Source organism: Nomascus leucogenys, unplaced genomic scaffold (genome assembly GCF_006542625.1).
Source record: "Nomascus leucogenys isolate Asia unplaced genomic scaffold, Asia_NLE_v1 Super-Scaffold_241, whole genome shotgun sequence".
Classification (NCBI taxonomy): domain Eukaryota; kingdom Metazoa; phylum Chordata; class Mammalia; order Primates; family Hylobatidae; genus Nomascus; species Nomascus leucogenys.
The window spans coordinates 1145694-1163452 of NW_022095767.1; the positions used below are offsets into that span (position 1 = coordinate 1145694).

At 55.1% G+C, this 17759-nt stretch overlaps 1 protein-coding gene and 1 long non-coding RNA gene across 3 annotated transcripts in view; one reads left to right on the top strand and one right to left on the bottom strand.

The window, feature by feature from the left end:
- The window catches only part of LOC101176884, a 42406-nt gene that overhangs the window by 9662 nt on the left and 14985 nt on the right, over window positions 1-17759 (top strand). The window lies entirely within an intron of this gene.
- RFX2 (regulatory factor X2) overlaps window positions 4849-17759 on the bottom strand; it is a 120493-nt gene continuing 107582 nt past the window's right edge. Inside the window, exons 13-18 of one of the 2 annotated variants that reach the window (XM_030807780.1) lie at window positions 16426-16523; window positions 14963-15112; window positions 14038-14246; window positions 8977-9130; window positions 7277-7319; window positions 4849-6623 (exon numbers count right to left, since the gene is read on the bottom strand). In XM_030807780.1, coding sequence (XP_030663640.1) covers window positions 6508-6623; window positions 7277-7319; window positions 8977-9130; window positions 14038-14246; window positions 14963-15112; window positions 16426-16523 — 770 coding nt within the window. In that variant the 3' untranslated portion in view covers window positions 4849-6507. The other variant, XM_030807781.1, reaches the window with a different exon arrangement.

The following is a 17759-nucleotide window of genomic DNA, read 5'->3' on the forward strand; positions in this document are numbered from 1 at the left end:
GGCTGGACTTGAACTCCTGACCTCAGGTGATCTGCCTGCCTTGGCCTCCCAAAGTGCTGGGATGACAGGCTTGAGGCACCATGCCTGGCCCTTCCATCAAATATTTAATGAGCAATAAATACATATGGGGCTCTGTGTGCCCAGCCAGTGGTGTGAGATGCCATTGAGACATCCAAGTGGAGGCATCCCAGCTCCTCCCGGGGACCTAGGAAGCCCCCATCCCATTACTCTGCAGCCTTCCTCAACCTCCTGCCCTGCCATTCACTCTGTGCCAGTGACACCAGCCTCCTCACTGCTCCCCCCACCCCCAACACACTGAGCTCATTCCCTCCCTTCCCACCTGGAACAGCCTCCCTCAATATGTGAGAGCCACCCACACAGAGACAGGATTTAAAGCCACAAGAGGACAGTCACTCCTCCCAGAGAATCAGGGTGTTATTCCAAAAGAAGGCAGGATGGATGCTGGATAGCAAAATCCCACATAACGTCCATGGCAGGATTCCAGGAGGGGCCCATGATCTCACAATAGGCTGAGAACAACTCTCAGCCCTCCTGAGAGCCTCTGTGTGAGTGCACATATACTCATGCATATATGGTACTGTGGCTTTGGAGACCTATGCATATGCATTTTACATTGCAGCCCAATACCATAAATGCATGTGTATATGTGCACTCACACATACACTGAAATGAAAATTTTGCAAGGCTATATTTATCTTTATTACATCATCACTCCTGATGTTTTAGTTAGATTTTTATCCTGGTTCATTAGAAAAAGAATTTAAAAAAAAAAGCCAAGCACGATGGTTCATGCCTGTAATCCCAGCACTTTGGGAGGCTGAGGTGAGCGGATCACCTGAAGTCAGGAGTTTGAGACCAGTCTGGCCAACGTGGTAACACCCTATCTCTATTAAAAATACAAAAATTAGCCAGGCATGGTGACACACTCCTGTAATCCCAGCTACTCAGGAGGCTGAGGGGGAGAATCGATTAAACCCAGGAGGTGGAGGTTGCAGTGAGCTGAGATTGTGCCACTGTACTCCAGCCTGGGCAACAGCAAGACTCTGTCTCAAACAAAGCAAAACAAAACAAAACACCAAACCACACACACACAAAAACAAACCAAACTGGGTATAACTCACCAATTTGATCTCCACAGGGCTCCTGTGTGCCCCTGCTCCACCCCACAGCCACAACTCTCCCCCTCACTTGTACGATTTTAACAAGCACCTAATTGATCCCCCTGCTTCTGTTTCTTCCTGTGAATCCACCCTGCCTGAATACATCTTTCTAAAGCCCAGCTTTGATTACATCAAAAACCTCTGGTGGCCTCCTGCCTGAATTCCAGTTTCTTTGGAATTCCTCGTCATTCCTCTGGATATTTTTTTCTCCTCCATGGCACAGAACATTCCTTCCCATGATCACCGTAAAGAACGCCTTCTCTGGGAGGCCCTCCTCGCTCCTTCACGCCCTCAATGTTTGCTGAGCATGCCCTGTGATAGATTTGGAAAGTCCATTTCAACAAGGCAAATGATAGCTACTCACTCGCAGAGCTTGTGGGAAAGATAGATTTGCAAACAATGACTATAAAGTATGGTAGGGGAAGTTGGGTCTAAGTGACCCTAATTTACCCAGGGAGCATCCAGGGAGGCTTCCCAGAAGAAGCGCCAATTAAGGTGAGTGCTAAAGAGGAAGGTGCCTCCCAGGCGACACTGGCAGTGTCCAGAGACATTTTTGATTGTTAGGGTTGGGCTGGAGTGCTCCTGGCACGGAGTGGGTGGAGGCCAGGGATGCTGCTCAGCACCCTGCAGTACCCAGTACGGGCCCACCCCAGAGAATTATCTGACACCCCACTATCTGCGGTATCTGCAGTGCCGAGGGGTAGAAACAACTCTTAAAGGCTTAGTCCAGTGCTTTCTGTATATTGACCTTTCTCACAACACCGTGAGGTATTTTTATTGTCTCTTTTTCCAGTGGGAGAAACTGATGAAGGTAATTTACTTGAGGGTACAGTGAATGACCGTGGAGCTGACTCTCAAACTTGTGCAGTCTAATCCCCACCACTGTGCCTCTCCTGGCCGAGGAGGAGCTGGGGAGTAGCAAAGAGGAAGGGGAGAAGCGGTTGGATGATGGCCATTTTGGGGAGCAGGGCCAAGGGGCGGGGCGGGGCAGGGCAATGCGGGGACTGACGGTGCTGCCCACGCTGTGATGGAGACATGGGGAGGAGGTCTGGATGACCAGATGCCGGGCTGCTGTCTTGCTCTGCCGAGGGCCAGGCACCCAGGAGCTCTGGGCAGAGGTGGAGTCAGCAGCTCGTGGAGGGTATTTCCATCCTGGGAGTGGCTGAGGTGACTGAGGGGGTAGAAGGAGGAGAGGAGTGGGCAGGACCCAGGCGCGGAGGGGCAGCAGCCAGAGGCAGGAGGAAAACGGGTGGCGGCGGTTGGTGGGGGTGGGGGGCACTCCAGCTGGAGCATCTCCCCTTCCTTTTTTCTTTTATTTTCTTTTTTGTTTGTTTTTTTTGAGATGGAATCTCACTCTGTCGCCCAGGCTGGAGTGCAGTGGCATGATCTCGGCTAACTGCAAGCTCCACCTCCTGGATTCAAGCGATTCTTCTGCCTCAGCCTCCCCAGTAGCTGGGACTACAGGCGTGTGCCATCACACCTGGCTAATTTTTGTATTTTTAGTACAGATGGGGTTTCACCATGTTAGCCAGGATAGTCTCAATCTCCTGACCTGGTGATCCACCCGCCTTGTCCTCCCAAAATGCTGGGATTACAGACGTGAGCCACCGGGCCTGGCCCACATCTCCCCCTTCTTAGCACGCTGGCAGGTGCAGTGTCTGGGGTCCCCTCCCATCTTGCAAGGGAGTTCCTGCCACCAGAAAGTTCGTGAAGGCAGGGACATCTCTGGGGCCCCCACCCCTCCTTGCTGATGTCTGTCTGGAGGTCAGGGCTGTAATGGCAGTTCCATCATCACCGGGGACCCAGGCTCCTTCTGACTCATTGCTTTCCCATCCTTATCATGGGGCTTCCACCTTGAGGTCCACTGTGGCTGCTGTGCTCCAGCCATCACATCTGCATTCCAGCCAGCAGCCTTGCTTTTCCCACGTGTACAATGGGGATTACATCTACCTTAGGTCATCAACAAGAGGAGACAGGACAGAAGTGTCTAGCGTGGAGCCTGCTGTGATTACGGCCAGTACCCCCTAGAGGTGCTTGGTAAGACCAAGGTTCCCCTTTTTTTCTGAGGCACCTGCACCCTGGGGACCTACCCAGAGGGCTTTGGAGGCACATGATGGCCTGAGGACCTCAAGCGGGCTCCTCTTTCCTGGGGCGCCATCCCCCATGCTCTGAGCTCCCGCTCTCCCCACCCTCTCAGTCCCCATAGGCAAGGCTTGGGTCTCCTACTCTGGGCCCTACAGTCCACACTGGGCCTGGCTCTTTGGGGCTGGGGAGGTGGGTGAGTTGGCACTTGCCTAATTTGGCTCAGGGGTCTCAGCTGGAGGAAGGTCTGAAATTGTGACCCAGCAGGGGGTGGGGCAAGTGGATTTCCTGGCTGAAGTTGGCACTGTCAGGACACACTGGGGTCCTGGAGTCCCAGCCCAGGGAAATTAGGGGCGATTCTGGTTGGCCTGGGACAGAAAGGGCTGGGCTGGGGCAAAGACTGAGTATCCCTGGGGGCATACGGGGCACTGGCCTGGCACTCGGGAAACAGATTTAGGGGCAGCTGACCGGGAACTGTATTAGCCTCTGGGGGCCACCCTCTCTCCCGCAGGTGGGCCCTGCCTGGTTCCTGAGCCTACTGCTCTCCTCTGTAGGGTTTCTTCAAAGTCCTATAGCCCGGCATCACAGTCCCCGGAGAGGGAATGGCAGCAACAACACGCTTCCTGGCCCCTACCCGAATCCCACTGAGTCAGGCTCCCCGTGGAATGGTTCCAGGAATTGGTCATTTTTGAGCAAGCTCATGCACTGATTCTCAATGATTCTGAAGTTTGGCCCTGATTGTACCAAGTAAACCCTGCAGACAACCAGTGGTTCACATCTGAGACTGATGCACCCGCTTCCTCCGCTAGATCCGGGTGGACCAGTGGTTCGCATCCGAGACTGGTGCACCCGCTTCCTCCGCTAGATCCGAGTGAGTCTAGCCTGTAACAAATGTAAACAGGAGGCCGGGGCGGTGGCTCATGCCTGTAATCTCAGCACTTTGGGAGGCCAAGGTGGGAGGATCACTTGAGCCAAGGAGTTTGAGTCCAGCCTGGGCAACATAGGAAGACCCCCATCTCTAAACAAACAAACAAACAAACAAACAAAAATTAGCTGGATGTGGTGGCGCACACCTATAGTCCCAGCTACTTGGGGAGGCTGAGGTGGGAGGATCACCTGAGCTCAAGAGGTTGCAGGTGTAGTGAGCTATGATAGTGCCACTGCACTCCAGCCTGGGTGATAGAATGACACCGTCTCTTAAACAAGCAAACAAACAAAGAAAAAACCCAAGGTGTAAACAGGAGCCATTGACCATCCCGGACAAAGAACAGTTTCTGCGCCATCACTGGCTCAGGGTGGGCCTTGCTAAGGGCTCCTTCCGGAAGGCACTAGAACATCCCCAGGGAGCCCGCAGGCAATTGCAGGGGGCACCTCTGTGGCTTCCCCTCTGGGTCTTGAGTGGCACAAGCCTGGCAGGCTGGTGTCCCAGGGCAGGAGGGACAGGGCCTGGAGTGTGGACAGTGAGTCCAAAAATGGGCATGCTCAGTGTCTTTACTGCTATGAAAAACGAGACCAGGCCTGAGAGGCTTGTGGCTTCGCTGCCACCTCTGTTCCTCCTCGTGGATCGGAAAAACGGGCCGGAGCCTAAGGCAGAAACCAGCTTGTATTGGTTACCAGGAGTGAGGAAAAGCCGGGCATTACAATCCGTTAACTGTGAGCTTCAGTGTCTCCAAGGAGAGGAGATGTATATTTTAAAGACATTCTTTCTGTCTGATTTCAACTAAGGTTTGGGCTATACGACCAGACAGTGTGATTATTCCCGAGTTTTCGTTTTTAAAGTGAGCGCGCGTCTTTCTCTTCCTGCACCCCTCACTCTGGCGCAGGCCGAGCAATGCTCTGAGCTCCTGCGGCGGGGGAAGTAAGGTTTTTAAAGGCCACATGAGCTGACATTAGTACCTTCTGTGTGAATGAGAACAAAATATTTGGGACTGAATATACTGCAATGTACACATTCATAAGAAACGTTCTAATAACAGCGCACAAAACTATTGGTATAAACATTTTTCCAAAAAGAGAAAACTATTGTATTTCGTTAGAAATTGCGTCCTGGGCCGAGGCTCGTCTTTCTTCTCTGCAGTTGGTTTGGGGACAGAACTCCAGCACGCAGCTGTCCAACGGCAGGGCTATGTGTTTCCATGGAGACAAACTTGGTGTTTCAAGTTCAGGGCTTCGAAAGTCCCGAATATTTGTCCCCAGAGAAGAGTTTTGACTTTGAAGAGGTCCAGGTGGGACTCACTGGGGGTGGGATGCTCCGGGATTAATTCAGAGGGAGGTGTTCTGGAAGACTCCGTGGATCGGGACGCAGGCACTGCTGTTTGGACGACACGTGGGATGGCTGCTTTCTGAAGTTGCGGCTGTGACACTGATCCTGTTGGACAAACTCCTTCCACAGCCAGTGGCTTGATGGTGACGGTGAACTTGGACAGAGCCCCAGATCCTTCCCGTTGGTGATAAAACTTCTGGTTTTGATTTTTTGAAAGACACTGCTGTGTGCTGGCACGAGTGAGCCCGTTTCTGTGGCTTGTTCTTTTTTGAGCTGTGGATCTGCCGGGACACAGCGATTGTCAGCTACCCCTCAAGTCCTTTGGCATCTGCAGATGGGTTCCTGCAGCACGGCCGGCCTCCTGCTTCGGGGCATCGGGCAGGGAGGTCTGGCTCTAAAAGGCCACAGGGCGCTGCGCCCAGCTGGGTCCCTCCCACATGGTGCTACCAGACAAGGGCACTCCACTTTCCATTCCTGAGGGGACTCCAGGGACGCTGGTGAGCTCTGTGCCTCCCCAGCGGTGGCAGGTAGGAGGGGAGAGCCCATCCCTTTCTATTCGGGCTCTGCCAGATTTTTTTAATTTTTTAAGTCATGGTGAAAATTGGTTCCAGTTGAGTGCAGAAGCCAGTGCTCTCAGCACAGCCCCTTCAGCTCTTAAAGGGACTGGGGCCAAAGTCCAGAGTTCCAGCAGAGGAGAGTTTGTCCAGAACAAGGAACCCATGGTCTGGTGTGGCCCTGGTGGCTGCACAGGGACCTGGGGACCCAGAGCACAGCTACAGCCAGTGGGAGCCGCGGCCTGGGCTTCTGTAGCTTCAACAACTGCTTTCCTTCTTGAACGCTAACCCCGGGAGTCCCCGCTTGAGTCAAAGTAAACATCACATTGTCTAAGAGGCACTAATTTGGTGGAGCCGGTGAAATTCAGGTTCCCAGAGTGACCAGGCGGCATCTTCTGGAACCTTGCGGAGGCGCCAGCCGGGGCTGCTAGATGCCCTGCAGGGAGTGGTGGGGGTCACTGCGCTCCCGCTTTACCAGGGGCTCGCCCAGGCTGCAGGCGTCCGGGCCCGCCTCGCTGCCGCGCTGTTCATCGCCCATGTCCTCTGCAGAGGGAGGGGTAGGGTCAGTGTCCATCATCAGGAGGGCACGAGAGGGAGAGACGGAAGCGCATGTTCCGAGAACTGCTCCAGCATGCCAGGCAGGGCGCTGAGGACACATGGCAGCCTGTGGACCCCGCCTCGGCCTCTGCTCCAGGCTGACCTGTCCTCCCCCACCTGCCTGGTCACCCAGGGGTGCCCCCAGGTCGGGCCAGGCGAAAGAGCCTCTGCCCTGTGCCTCCCTTCCCCAGCGCCAACGGGCCTGGGGCCTGCTCCCCACAGGGCTGGGGCCTCTGGGGTCCTCCCACCCGCGTGGGGCAGAGACGGGGCCCAGGGGTCCCTCTGGCCTGCCTGTCCCACTCTCCTGCTGGGCGTGGGCACAGGAGACCAGGGGCTTCCTGGTCTGGACCTGGTGCTGAGGTCCCTGGGCAGCAGCTACCTAGAGGCCGGCGGCACTCTCAGCCCCAGCCGAGCCAGTCTGCAGTGGCGCCTGCTGCCCAGGCATCACCCACTGTCCAGATGCCAGATCCCAGGGCCCTCACCCAACAAGGGGCTGCCCCCATTTCCACCTGCTCATCATGAGATGGGGCAGACAGGCCACGGCCAGGAGTACCACCCTCCTTGGAGGGCTGTGGTGGGAAAGCTGCAGACGCACCCACCTTTGTCAAGCAGCGTCAGCGACAGAGAGGCGAGATCGTTGACCTGAAAGAGAAACCTGGAGTCAGGGGCGCCTGCAGAGGGGCGGCAGTTGCTGTTTGGGGGCTCTGGGGATGCCGGCCCAACCTTGCCTTGAGACACGTCCTCCATTCACAGTGAAGCAGCTGGGGCCTGCCCTGAAATGTGGCTCTGATGCTGCCAGGTGTCTGGGTGGGTCCCTGTGCCCTGTCCAGGCCGCCTCTGGGAGCTGCTGGGGGTGGAGGGTGCTGACTGCTCGGGGCAGCAAGGGGACAGCAGCTGGCTCCCAAGGTCCCCTGGGTGCGGCTGCTCCGGGTTTTAAGGTGGTATGGAAGGGCCGTGGGCCAAGTTATCTTTGCTCCCTGAAGTCTGTACACAGCATGAAAACCACTCCTTGGCTGCCCCAGAGCCCGGGGTCCACGCAAACGTGCAGAGAACAGACAGCTTCCACAGTTTCTGCACACATTGTGGGGCCCTGGCCACCGACTCTTATTAGAGTGCTGTGGCCTCTGGGTAGTAAGAGTGCGGGGACCCGCCATTCATCAGGCATCATCTCCTTTCTTCCTCCAGGCCACCCCATGCAGCCCAGCAAGTCCACTCCAAGGTGTGGACCCTGAAGAACTGAACACAGGCATGCACACAAACACCCGCCCACGGCAGCACCGTTCACCACGGCCACAGAGAGGGAGCGCGTGCACACAAACACCCGCCCACGGCAGCACCGCTCACCACGGCCACAGAGAGGGAGCGCGTGCACACAAACACCCACCCACGGCAGCACCGCTCACCACGGCCACAGAGAGGGAGCGCGTGCACACAAACACCCGCCCACGGCAGCACCGCTCACCACGGCCACAGAGAGGGAGCGTGTGCACACAAACACCCGCCCACACATGCCCACAGCAGCACCGTTCACGACGGTCAGAGAGAGGGAGCGACCATGCAGCACGCAGGGACGAGGGGTCAGCACAGCGCAGCCAACCACGCACCGGAACACAACTCAGCCAGGAGAGGAACTAGGCTCTGACCCGGGCCACAGCGCGGATGTCACGTTCAGTGAGAGACGCCGGACACAAAAGGCCACACAGTGTGTGATCCCATTTCTATGAAGTGTCCAGGACAGGCCGATCCACTGAGGCAGGAGGGGGCTGCGTGGGTGCTGTGCTGCAGGAAGGGCTTGGGAATGACTGCTCCTGGGGATGGGGTTTCCTTTTGGGGTGATGGAATGTTCTGGAACTGGACAGTGGTGCCAGCTTCACGTTGTGAATGTGCTAAACGCCACTTTATTGTGCGCTTTAACATGGAAATATCACCCTATGTGTATGTTACCATAATAAAAAGAAAACTTTGGGCGGGGTGTCCGAGGCCTCCCCTGTGTGGCAGAACGCCCAAGGACAACCTCCTTCCAGAGCCAGCGGTTTGATGGTGACTGCGAACTTGGACAGAGCTCCAGATCCTTCCCGGTGCTGATAAGACTTGTGGTTTTGATGTTTTGAAAGACACTGCTGTGTCCTGGCACGAGTGGGCCCGTTTCTGTGGCTTGTTCTTTATCGAGCTACAGATCCGTCCCGGCAGCAGAGCAGTGGGACCTGCGAGTGTCCTCTCTCTGGGCTGCTCAGAGCACACCGCCCTCTCCCCACAGGCCTGGCCAAGCCCCGGCCGTCCCACCCAGGAGGGTCCTCACCTCTCCCATCACAGCGATCGGCGTCTCTCCGGTGGCCTCTGCGACGCGGTGCTCCACCAGGTAGAACATGTACTCGTCGTAGAGCAGGCGGATGAGGTGGAAGGAGCCGAAGCTGGCGGCGCTGCGCAGGGTCAGGTCCCGGATCACCATGGAGCTGGCGACAAGCGGACAGAGGCTGGGGACCCTCAGGGGAGCATGGAACCTGGGCCCCGGGCCAGACTTCATGGCAGCTACACGCCCCCGGCTCTACGTTCCCTGGGGAACCCAGAGGCTGAGTGATCCTAAGACCTGCCGGCCTACGGGGGGCCGACGGGCTGCCAAGACCCTGGGCCCACGTGATGGACAGGTAGGGCAGGCCTTCCCGCTCAGTTCCAGAGACCACCCCGGGGACAGGAGAGGGAGACGGGCAGTCAGCCCCAAAGCGACAGCTGCTGGAAACACAACTGTGGCTGGTGCTAGCACAGGCGCTGGACGGGATCTTAGCTGGTGAGTCTTTCTAGTGACATTTCGGACTCCCAATCAGAACACAGGCTGGCAGCTGGTGCCTGTCTCCCCAGCAGGAGGCGCCTTTCCCCACCTTCCCCGTATCCTTGCCACCTCCCGCCATTCCTCAGCCTGTGGTTTCAGGCACCTAAAAACAAGACAAAAAGCCAGGGTGCTTTAGTCTCTGTCAGCGAAAGCAGGGGTTTCAGAGACTTCAGCCCAGATCCAGTCTGCATCCAGCCCTCAGCCTGTGAGCTGACAATGCTTTACATTTTGAAATGGTTGGAAAAAGTCAAAAGAATAATTATATTCGGTGGCATGTGGAAATTACATGAAATTCACATTCTGATGTCCACAGACAGTTTCACTGGCACACGTCATGCCAGTTCCTATGTTGTCTTCCCTAGGATGGCTGCAAATACTACCTGGTTCTTTCCAGGAGAGGCGGCCCCTGACCTAAAGGATCAGTATAAGACCAAACGGGGCTGGGCACGGTGGCTCACGCCTGTAATCCCAGCACTTTGGGAGGCCAAGGCGGACAGATCACTTGGGGTCAGGAGTTCTAGACCAGCCTGGCCAACATGGTGAAACCCCATCTCTGCTAAGAATACAAAAATTAGCGAGGCATGGCGGCACATGCCTGTAATCTCAGCTACTTGGGAGGCTGAGGCAGGAAAATTACTTGAACCTGGGAAGCAGAGGCTGCAGTGAGCCGAGATCATGTCGCTGCACTCTAGCCTGGGCAACAGAGCAACACTCCGTCTCAAAAAAAAAAAGAATGAAGTGGAACGATGTCTCAGTCCTCCTATAAGACCTAAAGGACTTATATACAGTGGCACCTGATTAAAAACTTTGGCCTACAAGCCAGGCGGCCCCCAATGCCCAGCTGCCCCGGCTCGAAGTAAATTTTCATAAACTCTGTTACATCTAATTGGTATTGTAGCAATAAAAAGAAGACACAGGCTTGAGAAAGGCAAAGACAGCCGCACTATGAAGACCACCAAAGCTGTCTATCCTTAGGCGTTAAGCATAGCTGCAAAGCCCCCAGCCCCTTCCTGTTCCCCCAGGCCCATCCAGCTTGGCTCCTAAGCCCCCTTTCCCCAAAGACCTCCCCCACGCAGATGAGGTGCTGGCACTCTGCAACCAGCTTCCCCACAGCCCCGGTGTCTGGTGCGATGCTTCAGTCCAAAGTATTTCCAGAACATTGCCTGCAGTCACCTCGGTATCTCTGGGTTCCCAAATGGGCTCGCAGCTCCCAGAGGGTAGGAGCATCGGCCGACCACCACCAAGGGAGGCCCAGCCAGAGCTTGGGGATGACCAGCCAAGGCCTCAGCCCACATGCTACCATTTTCTAGTGGGTGCTACAGAAATAAATCCCGTAAACCTAATTTTTATTTTTTATGATGGCACTGCAAGTGCATAAGAATGAAGTCAGGCCGGGCACGGTGGCTCGCGACTGGAATCCCAGCACTTTGGGAGGCTGAGGCAGGTGGATCACCTGAGGTCAGTAGTTTGAGAGCAGCCTGGCCAACATGGCAAAACCCCATCTCTACTAAAAATACAAAAATCAGCCAGGCCTGGTGGTGGCGCCTGTAATCCCAGCTATTCAGAAGGCTGAGGCATGAGAAGTGCTTGAACCCGGGAGGGGGAGGCTGCAGTGAGCCGAGATCGCACCATTGCACTCCAGCCTGGTGACAGAGCGAGACTCTGTCTCAGAAAACAAACAAACAAACAAATGAGAATGAAGTGGAACACTGTCTCAGTCTCCCCTGTGAAGAGCACCCCCACCTTGCAGATGTGACCCCAATCCCCTCCAGCTCTGAGCTGTGCTCTTCTCTGGCTGGCAGGTACCTCAGTCCTGCGCTCACTCTGCTCTTCTCGATTCTTCCGCTTGCAACCTTCCCTCTGTCCATGGAGACTGGCATCGGCATCCCTACGCTGTCTCTTCCCTTGCTCTTCCTCCCCCATTACCCCAGTGTGGCTTTATTGTAATTTCTGGCTACACTGGTGTTTCTGTTATGTGGCAATGATGTGCTAGGTCCATGGCAGAGCCGCACAGTCTATTAGTGTGGTTCCCTCATTCGTTCACTCCGCCAGCGTTTAAACAGAAGCGAGGTCCCGGCACTTGGGTAGCGCGCCTGATCATGCAGGAGACAGACAACAGACAAGTGAACAGATGACAGGTAACGGTCAATGCCAGGAGAAAGGCAGGGCAGGGGGCATGCAAAGTGGGAAAGAATGGGCTGTCTTATTTACAGAGGCTGGGGGTGGGGGGTTTCTCTGCAGATGATGGGTTTCTCTGCGTGGCTGTATGGGGGAAAGATGTTCCAGGCAAGGGGGGCAGGTGCAAAGGCCCTGAGGCAGCATGGCCAGGGGAGTGCGTAAGGAGAGAGCTGAGAACAGGGGTGCTGGCTGGCCAGCTGAGGGGTCAGCAAACTTGTTCTTGGTTTTTTTTTTTTTTTTTCTTGAGATGGAATTTGGCTCCTGTTGCCCAGGCTGGAGTGAAGTGGCACAATCTCGGCTCATTGCAACCTCTACCTCCCGGATTCAAGCGATTCTCCTGCTGCAGCCTCCCAAGTAGCTGGGATTTCAGGTGCCCACCACCATGCCTGACTAATTTTTATATTTTTAGTAGATATGGGGTTTCGCCATGTTGGCCAGTCTGGTCTTGAACTCCTGACCCCAAGTGATCTGCCTGCCTCAGCCTCCTAAAGCGTGGGGATTACAGGCGTGAGCCACTGAGCCCGGCCAGGCAAACTCGTTTTAACACTTGCCAGATAGTAAATATTTTCAGCTTTGTACCCAACAGTCACACTGTTCCGTTTGCATTGACAGCTGTAGCTGATCTGTGAATGAATGCATGTGGCTGAGGTTCCAATAAAACTTCATTTGCGCAATGAGCTGGGGCAGTGATATGGTTTGGCTCTGTGTCCCCACCCAAATCTCACCTTGAATTGTAATGATCCCCACGTGTTGTGGGAGGGACTGGTGGGAGGCAACTGAATCATGGGGCAGATGTTTCCCGTGCTGTTCTCTTGAGAGTGAGTAAGTCTCATGAGATCCAATGGTTTTTTTTTTTTTTTTTTGAGACAGAGTCTTGCTCTGTCGCCCAGGCTGGAGTGCAGTGGCGCAATCTCGGCTCACTGCAAGCTCCGCCTCCCGGGTTCACGCTATTCTCCTGCCTCAGCCTCTCCGAGTAGCTGGGACTACAGGCGCCCGCCACCATGCCCGGCTAACTTTTTTGTATTTTTAGTAGAGACGGGGTTTCACCGTGGTCTCGATCTCCTGACCTCGTGATCTGCCCGCCTCAGCCTCCCAAAGTGCTGGGATTACAAGCGTGAGCCACTGCGCCCGGCCGAGATCCAATGGTTTTATAAAGGCGAGTTCCCCCGCACATGCTCTCTTGCTTCCCGCCATGGAAGATGTGCCTTTGCTCTTCCTTGGCCTTCTGCCATGATTGTGAGGCCTCCCCAGCCAGGTGGAACTGTGAGTCCATTCAACCTATTTTTCTTTATAAATTACCCAGTGTTGGGTATGTCTGTATCAGCAGTGTGAGAATGGACTAATACAGGTGGGGATAACAATTTGGCCCTGTGGCCATAGCTCATCCATGTGCTGGGTCATATGGGGCCTGTCAGCCACAGAACAGCTTTGTTTTTTCCTGGGGTAATAACTGGCTCTTTTTTTAAAAATGCACACTTTTCCATGTACTCAGCAAGACTAAAACTCCCTGACAGAACTGCAGGAGGCATCTTGGTGCCTTTCCTGGGGACGATCCCTCTGGAAGCCTTGGCTCCCCTGCCCTGCTCTGCACAAAGTAGGTTTGTAGCTTGGAAATGATTTCCCTTCAGAACTCTCAGGACTTCACTCTACTGCCTTCTAGGTTTCTGCACATTGTTCGGAAGTCTAATGGTGCTCCCATCCCCAGCCTGTTGCTTTCTCTCTGGAAGCTTTTATGGTTGTTTCTCAAACTTGGTGTTTTGAAATTTCACCAGGAGCCTCCTTGTGCCCTTCAGTTCTGAGATAGCTTTTTTCCCCCCTTTAGAGATGGGGTCTTGCTCTGTCACTCAGGCTGGAGTACAGTGGTGCAATCTTGGCTCACTGCAGCCAGGACCGCCTGGGCTCAAAGATCCTCCCACCTCAGCCTCCCAAGTATCTGGGACCACAGGCACATGCCACCATGTCCAGCTAAGTTTTTTTACTTTTTGTAGAGGTCCTGATATTTTCCCCAGGGTGGCCTCGAACTTCTGGTCTCAAGCCATCCTCCTGCCTTGGCCTCCCATAGTGGTGGGATTATAAGTATGAGCCACCATGCCCAGCTCCCAGTGATGATTTCTGTCTGCAGAACTTGAAACTTAGTTTTTAGGCCATGGTGGCCTTCTGGGCCTGCCCCTGGGAGCCGCTGGTCATGAATGAGGCCCCCAGCCAGGTAGTTGTTTTTTGTGGGTTCAGGCACTGCTGCAACTCTGCTGAGCCCTGTTTTTCTCTGAGCTCACCAGCCAAGCCCCCTACCCTCTAGAAGTTTCTCTCAGAGCCCCCCACCTGCCAGAATTCTCTCGGAGGTCTGGCGGGACTAACCTGTAAAAGGACCATTTCAGCAGGAACTGCCGGGCGGCCTTGGGGAAGCTGGGGCTGCCGGCATGCTGCTTCAGGACCTGGGTGACCACGCTGTCCAGCCAGCTGGCCCACTGGTCCAGGGAGCTCTGCTGCTGCAGGGTCAGCTTGAAATCCTGCTCCAGCCGCTGCACCACACTCTCCTCGCACTGGCACACCCACGAGGCCTGCTCCTGTGGGCAGGACGGAGGCCAGCGTCAGCAACGCAGACCCCCAGCCACGGCAGCCCTCCCCGGACCTAGCCATGCTCAGGGCGGGACATCGTACTGTGCTTGAGCCTTCTCGCCCTTGACCTTGACAGCTGCAAGCCGAGCCCTGTGTCTCCCGTCACAGGGGCAGAATAGAGAGCCAAGGGGGATCCTACCCGGCTTCCGGGGACTCCTACCCGGCTTCCGGGGTCTCATACCCGGGTCTTTCTGGATCAAAGCTCATGCTATACGAGGTCTTCGTTTAGTTTTGTTTTAAAGGGGTCACTTCTAAATGTGTGTGTGTGCATTTATTTATTTAATGGATAAACCCAGGGCCTGAAATAAGCATAGCTCGGAATCTGCTGTGGGCCAGCACTTTGCCAAGCCCAGGAGACAGAGCCAGGAAAGTGGCCACGGGGAGAGTCAACGTGATGCCAGGATCCTGGAAGCTGGGAGCCTTCGTGAGGAAAATGAGAAGTGTTGGCCACAGCACCTGGACGCCAGAGGGCCCTGAGAGATGATGGAGTGGAGAGAGCTGGGGGCTGTGGGTGGGCTTTGGCCTGGGACCCGTGTCATGCAACAGAACCGTGGCCTGGCGCGGGGCAGGGGCCAGGTTGTGCCACGGGCTCCACTTGGTGGGTTTGCTGGTTTTGCTGGAGGGCGGGAAGCCCAGGCCCTGGGGACGGTGTGGAGGAGGTCACCTGCACGTTGGCAAAGTCCACGCGGTTGAGGTCGCTGAGCATCTGGTTGATCTGGGACGTGTTCTGCAGCACCGCCCGGGCCGCCTGTGCCAGGTGGTTGAGGGACGTGTAGCGCCGCAGCGTCTGGGCGAAGGCACTGACGACGCCCACCTGTAAGCCAGGGCTCGTGGTGAGCAGGGGTTCGCGGGGAGAGCCTGTTCCGCTGCGCTCTTTGCAGGGGTGCGTGGGCTCAGGGACAACACAGGGAGGAGGGAGCAGGAAACAGCAACCTGGGCAGGGAAGAGGGAACCCCCTGCTATTCTTAAAGACCCAGTGAGTGAGAATCAGTGAAGAGGAGACCTCGCCGGCACATCACACGCGTCGCTAACCGAAGCCTGCATGCTGCTGAGTTAGAATTCACAACTGTCGCCATGTCCACTTCTAGAGTCCCTGTGGTTCTCTGGAGGGGCTGTTGAGACCACAGATTCCTGGCTGCTACAGGATCAGACTTTTAGTGGGTGTGGCCTGGGAATCTTATTTTTTTTTTAAGAGATGGGGTCTTGCTTGTTGCCCAGGCTGGTCTCAAACTCTTGGCCTCAAATGATCCTCCTGTCTTGGTCTCCCAGTGCTGGGATTACAGGTGCGAGTCACTGCACTAGCCCTGAATCTGAATTTTTAACAATGACCCGATCAATGCTTGCATCACTGCCTAACAGATCAATTCCGAAGAGCAGGCGGGTGCCCTGCAGCTGCCTCCTCTCACCCAAGAGCCCTTCAAGAAATGCTCATGATGGCTAGGTGTGGTGGCTCACGCCTGTAATCCCGGTACTTTGGGAGGCCAAGGCAGGTGGATCACCTGAGGTCAGGAGTTCGAGACCAGCCTGGCCAACATGGCGAAACCCTGTGTCTACTAAAAATACAAAAAAATTAGCCGGGTGTGGTGGCGGGCACCTGTAATTCCAGCTATTCGGGAGGCTGAGGCAGGAGAATCACTTGAACCCGGGAGGCAGAGGTTGCAGTGAGCTGAGATAACACCATTGCACTCCAGCCTGGGTGACACAGTGAGACTCTGTCTCAAAAAAAAATAATAAAAAAGAAACGCTCGTGAGAACGGTGGGTAATCACTCTCTCCCACACATCGGCCAAGGGTCTACATTCAGATTCGATTGATTTGTGGCCAAGATTGTAGCAATAAGGGTCATAGCAAGGAGATTAATTTTCCCAAATAAGATGAGCACAGAAACACGCAGTCTGTTCTGAACTGACCCAAAGATATGACATCAAATGACATCTTCTGTTGTTCCCCTTCCTGTCAGCACTGATGCGTCATCGGCAGTGTGCTCGGGGCTTCCTGAAGGGATCGGTTACTCTCATGACACAGGGAAGAAGCCAGCGCTCTCTGGGGCACAGTGATCCTCATGCTGTCCTGGAGTGGAGCCCCTCCCAGCCATAGTTGGGGAGCCCAGGCCCCGCCCCGGACGTACCTTGGTCTGGATGACCTGTTGTGGGAAGTCACTCATGGCATTTGTCAACCAGCCTTCCAAGCTCTTGGCAAAGTTACGGATGGCCTGTGTCAAGGTACCTGGGGGATACAGACCATGATATTACCAGGGAGAAAGGCAGTGACTGGACCCTGGAAATCAGCATTCGGTGTAAGAGCTGGCCCAAGTGCCATGAAAATGACCACCATGAAGAACAAGCCACACAGGCGACGGGGAACCGAGGACACTTAGAAAAGGGAAGAACCAGGCATGGCCCAGTGCTGCTGGTCACCACCCACTGCCTATGTGGGTCTTACAGGGGCGATTCTGCCCCAGGAGACACTGGGCGATGTCTGGGGATGTTAATGGTTGTCATGACTGCGGGGTGCCTCAGGCATGGAGTGGGTGGAGGCTAGGGATGCTCCTCAGCACCCCGCAGTGCCCAGGAGGGCCCCACCCCAGAGAACGATCCAGCCCCAGATATCAACAGTGCCAAGGGAAAGAGGCCTTGACAGAAACACACACACACGTAAATACATTCTACCAACTTCCTAATTTATTTTAAAGTGGCTTAGAATAAGAAGCAAATAATAAGACTGTTAAAAAAAAAGCTGGGCGAGGTGGCTCACGCCTGTAATCCCAGCACTTTGGGAGGCTGAGGTGGGTGGATCACCTGAGGTCAGGAGTTCGAGATCAGCCTGGCCAACATGGTGAAACTCCATCTCTACTAAAAATACAAAAATTATCTGGGCATGGTGGTGGGTGCCTGTAATCCCAGCTACTTGGGATGCTGAGGCAGGAGAATCACTTGAACCCAGGAGGCAAAGACTGCAGTGAGCCGAGATCGCGCCACTGCATTCCAGCCTGAGTGACAAGAGCTAAACTGTCAAAACAAAACAAACAAACAAACAACAAAAAAAACCCAGAAAAATATTTTAAAATGCAAAAGGAAAGATACCCCAAACTCCCACCATAACGTAGAAACTCGAACAAGGCACTGCCCTGAACAGTTTTCAGGCAGACAGGCAAGGCCAGGCCAAATGAGAAATGCAATACTTTTGCTGTTTCCCATCTTCCAGCAAAGGGAGCATAGAGTTTACTCAGCAGGACGGAGAGCTGCCTGGTACTGATGGGCCCGCACGTTTGTAGATGGCCTGAGGGGCATGGCCCACAGGCCCGGATGTTTGTGGATGGACTGCGGGGCACAGCCCGTGGTGCTGATGCTGTGATTTATGAAGAGAGACCTCTGTGCCCAGCTTCCTTGACGACCCCCAGGGTTTTGGGGAGCTTGGCACGGGCCTGGCCTGAGGGGCCCCTCGTGGTGGGTGCTGTCATTG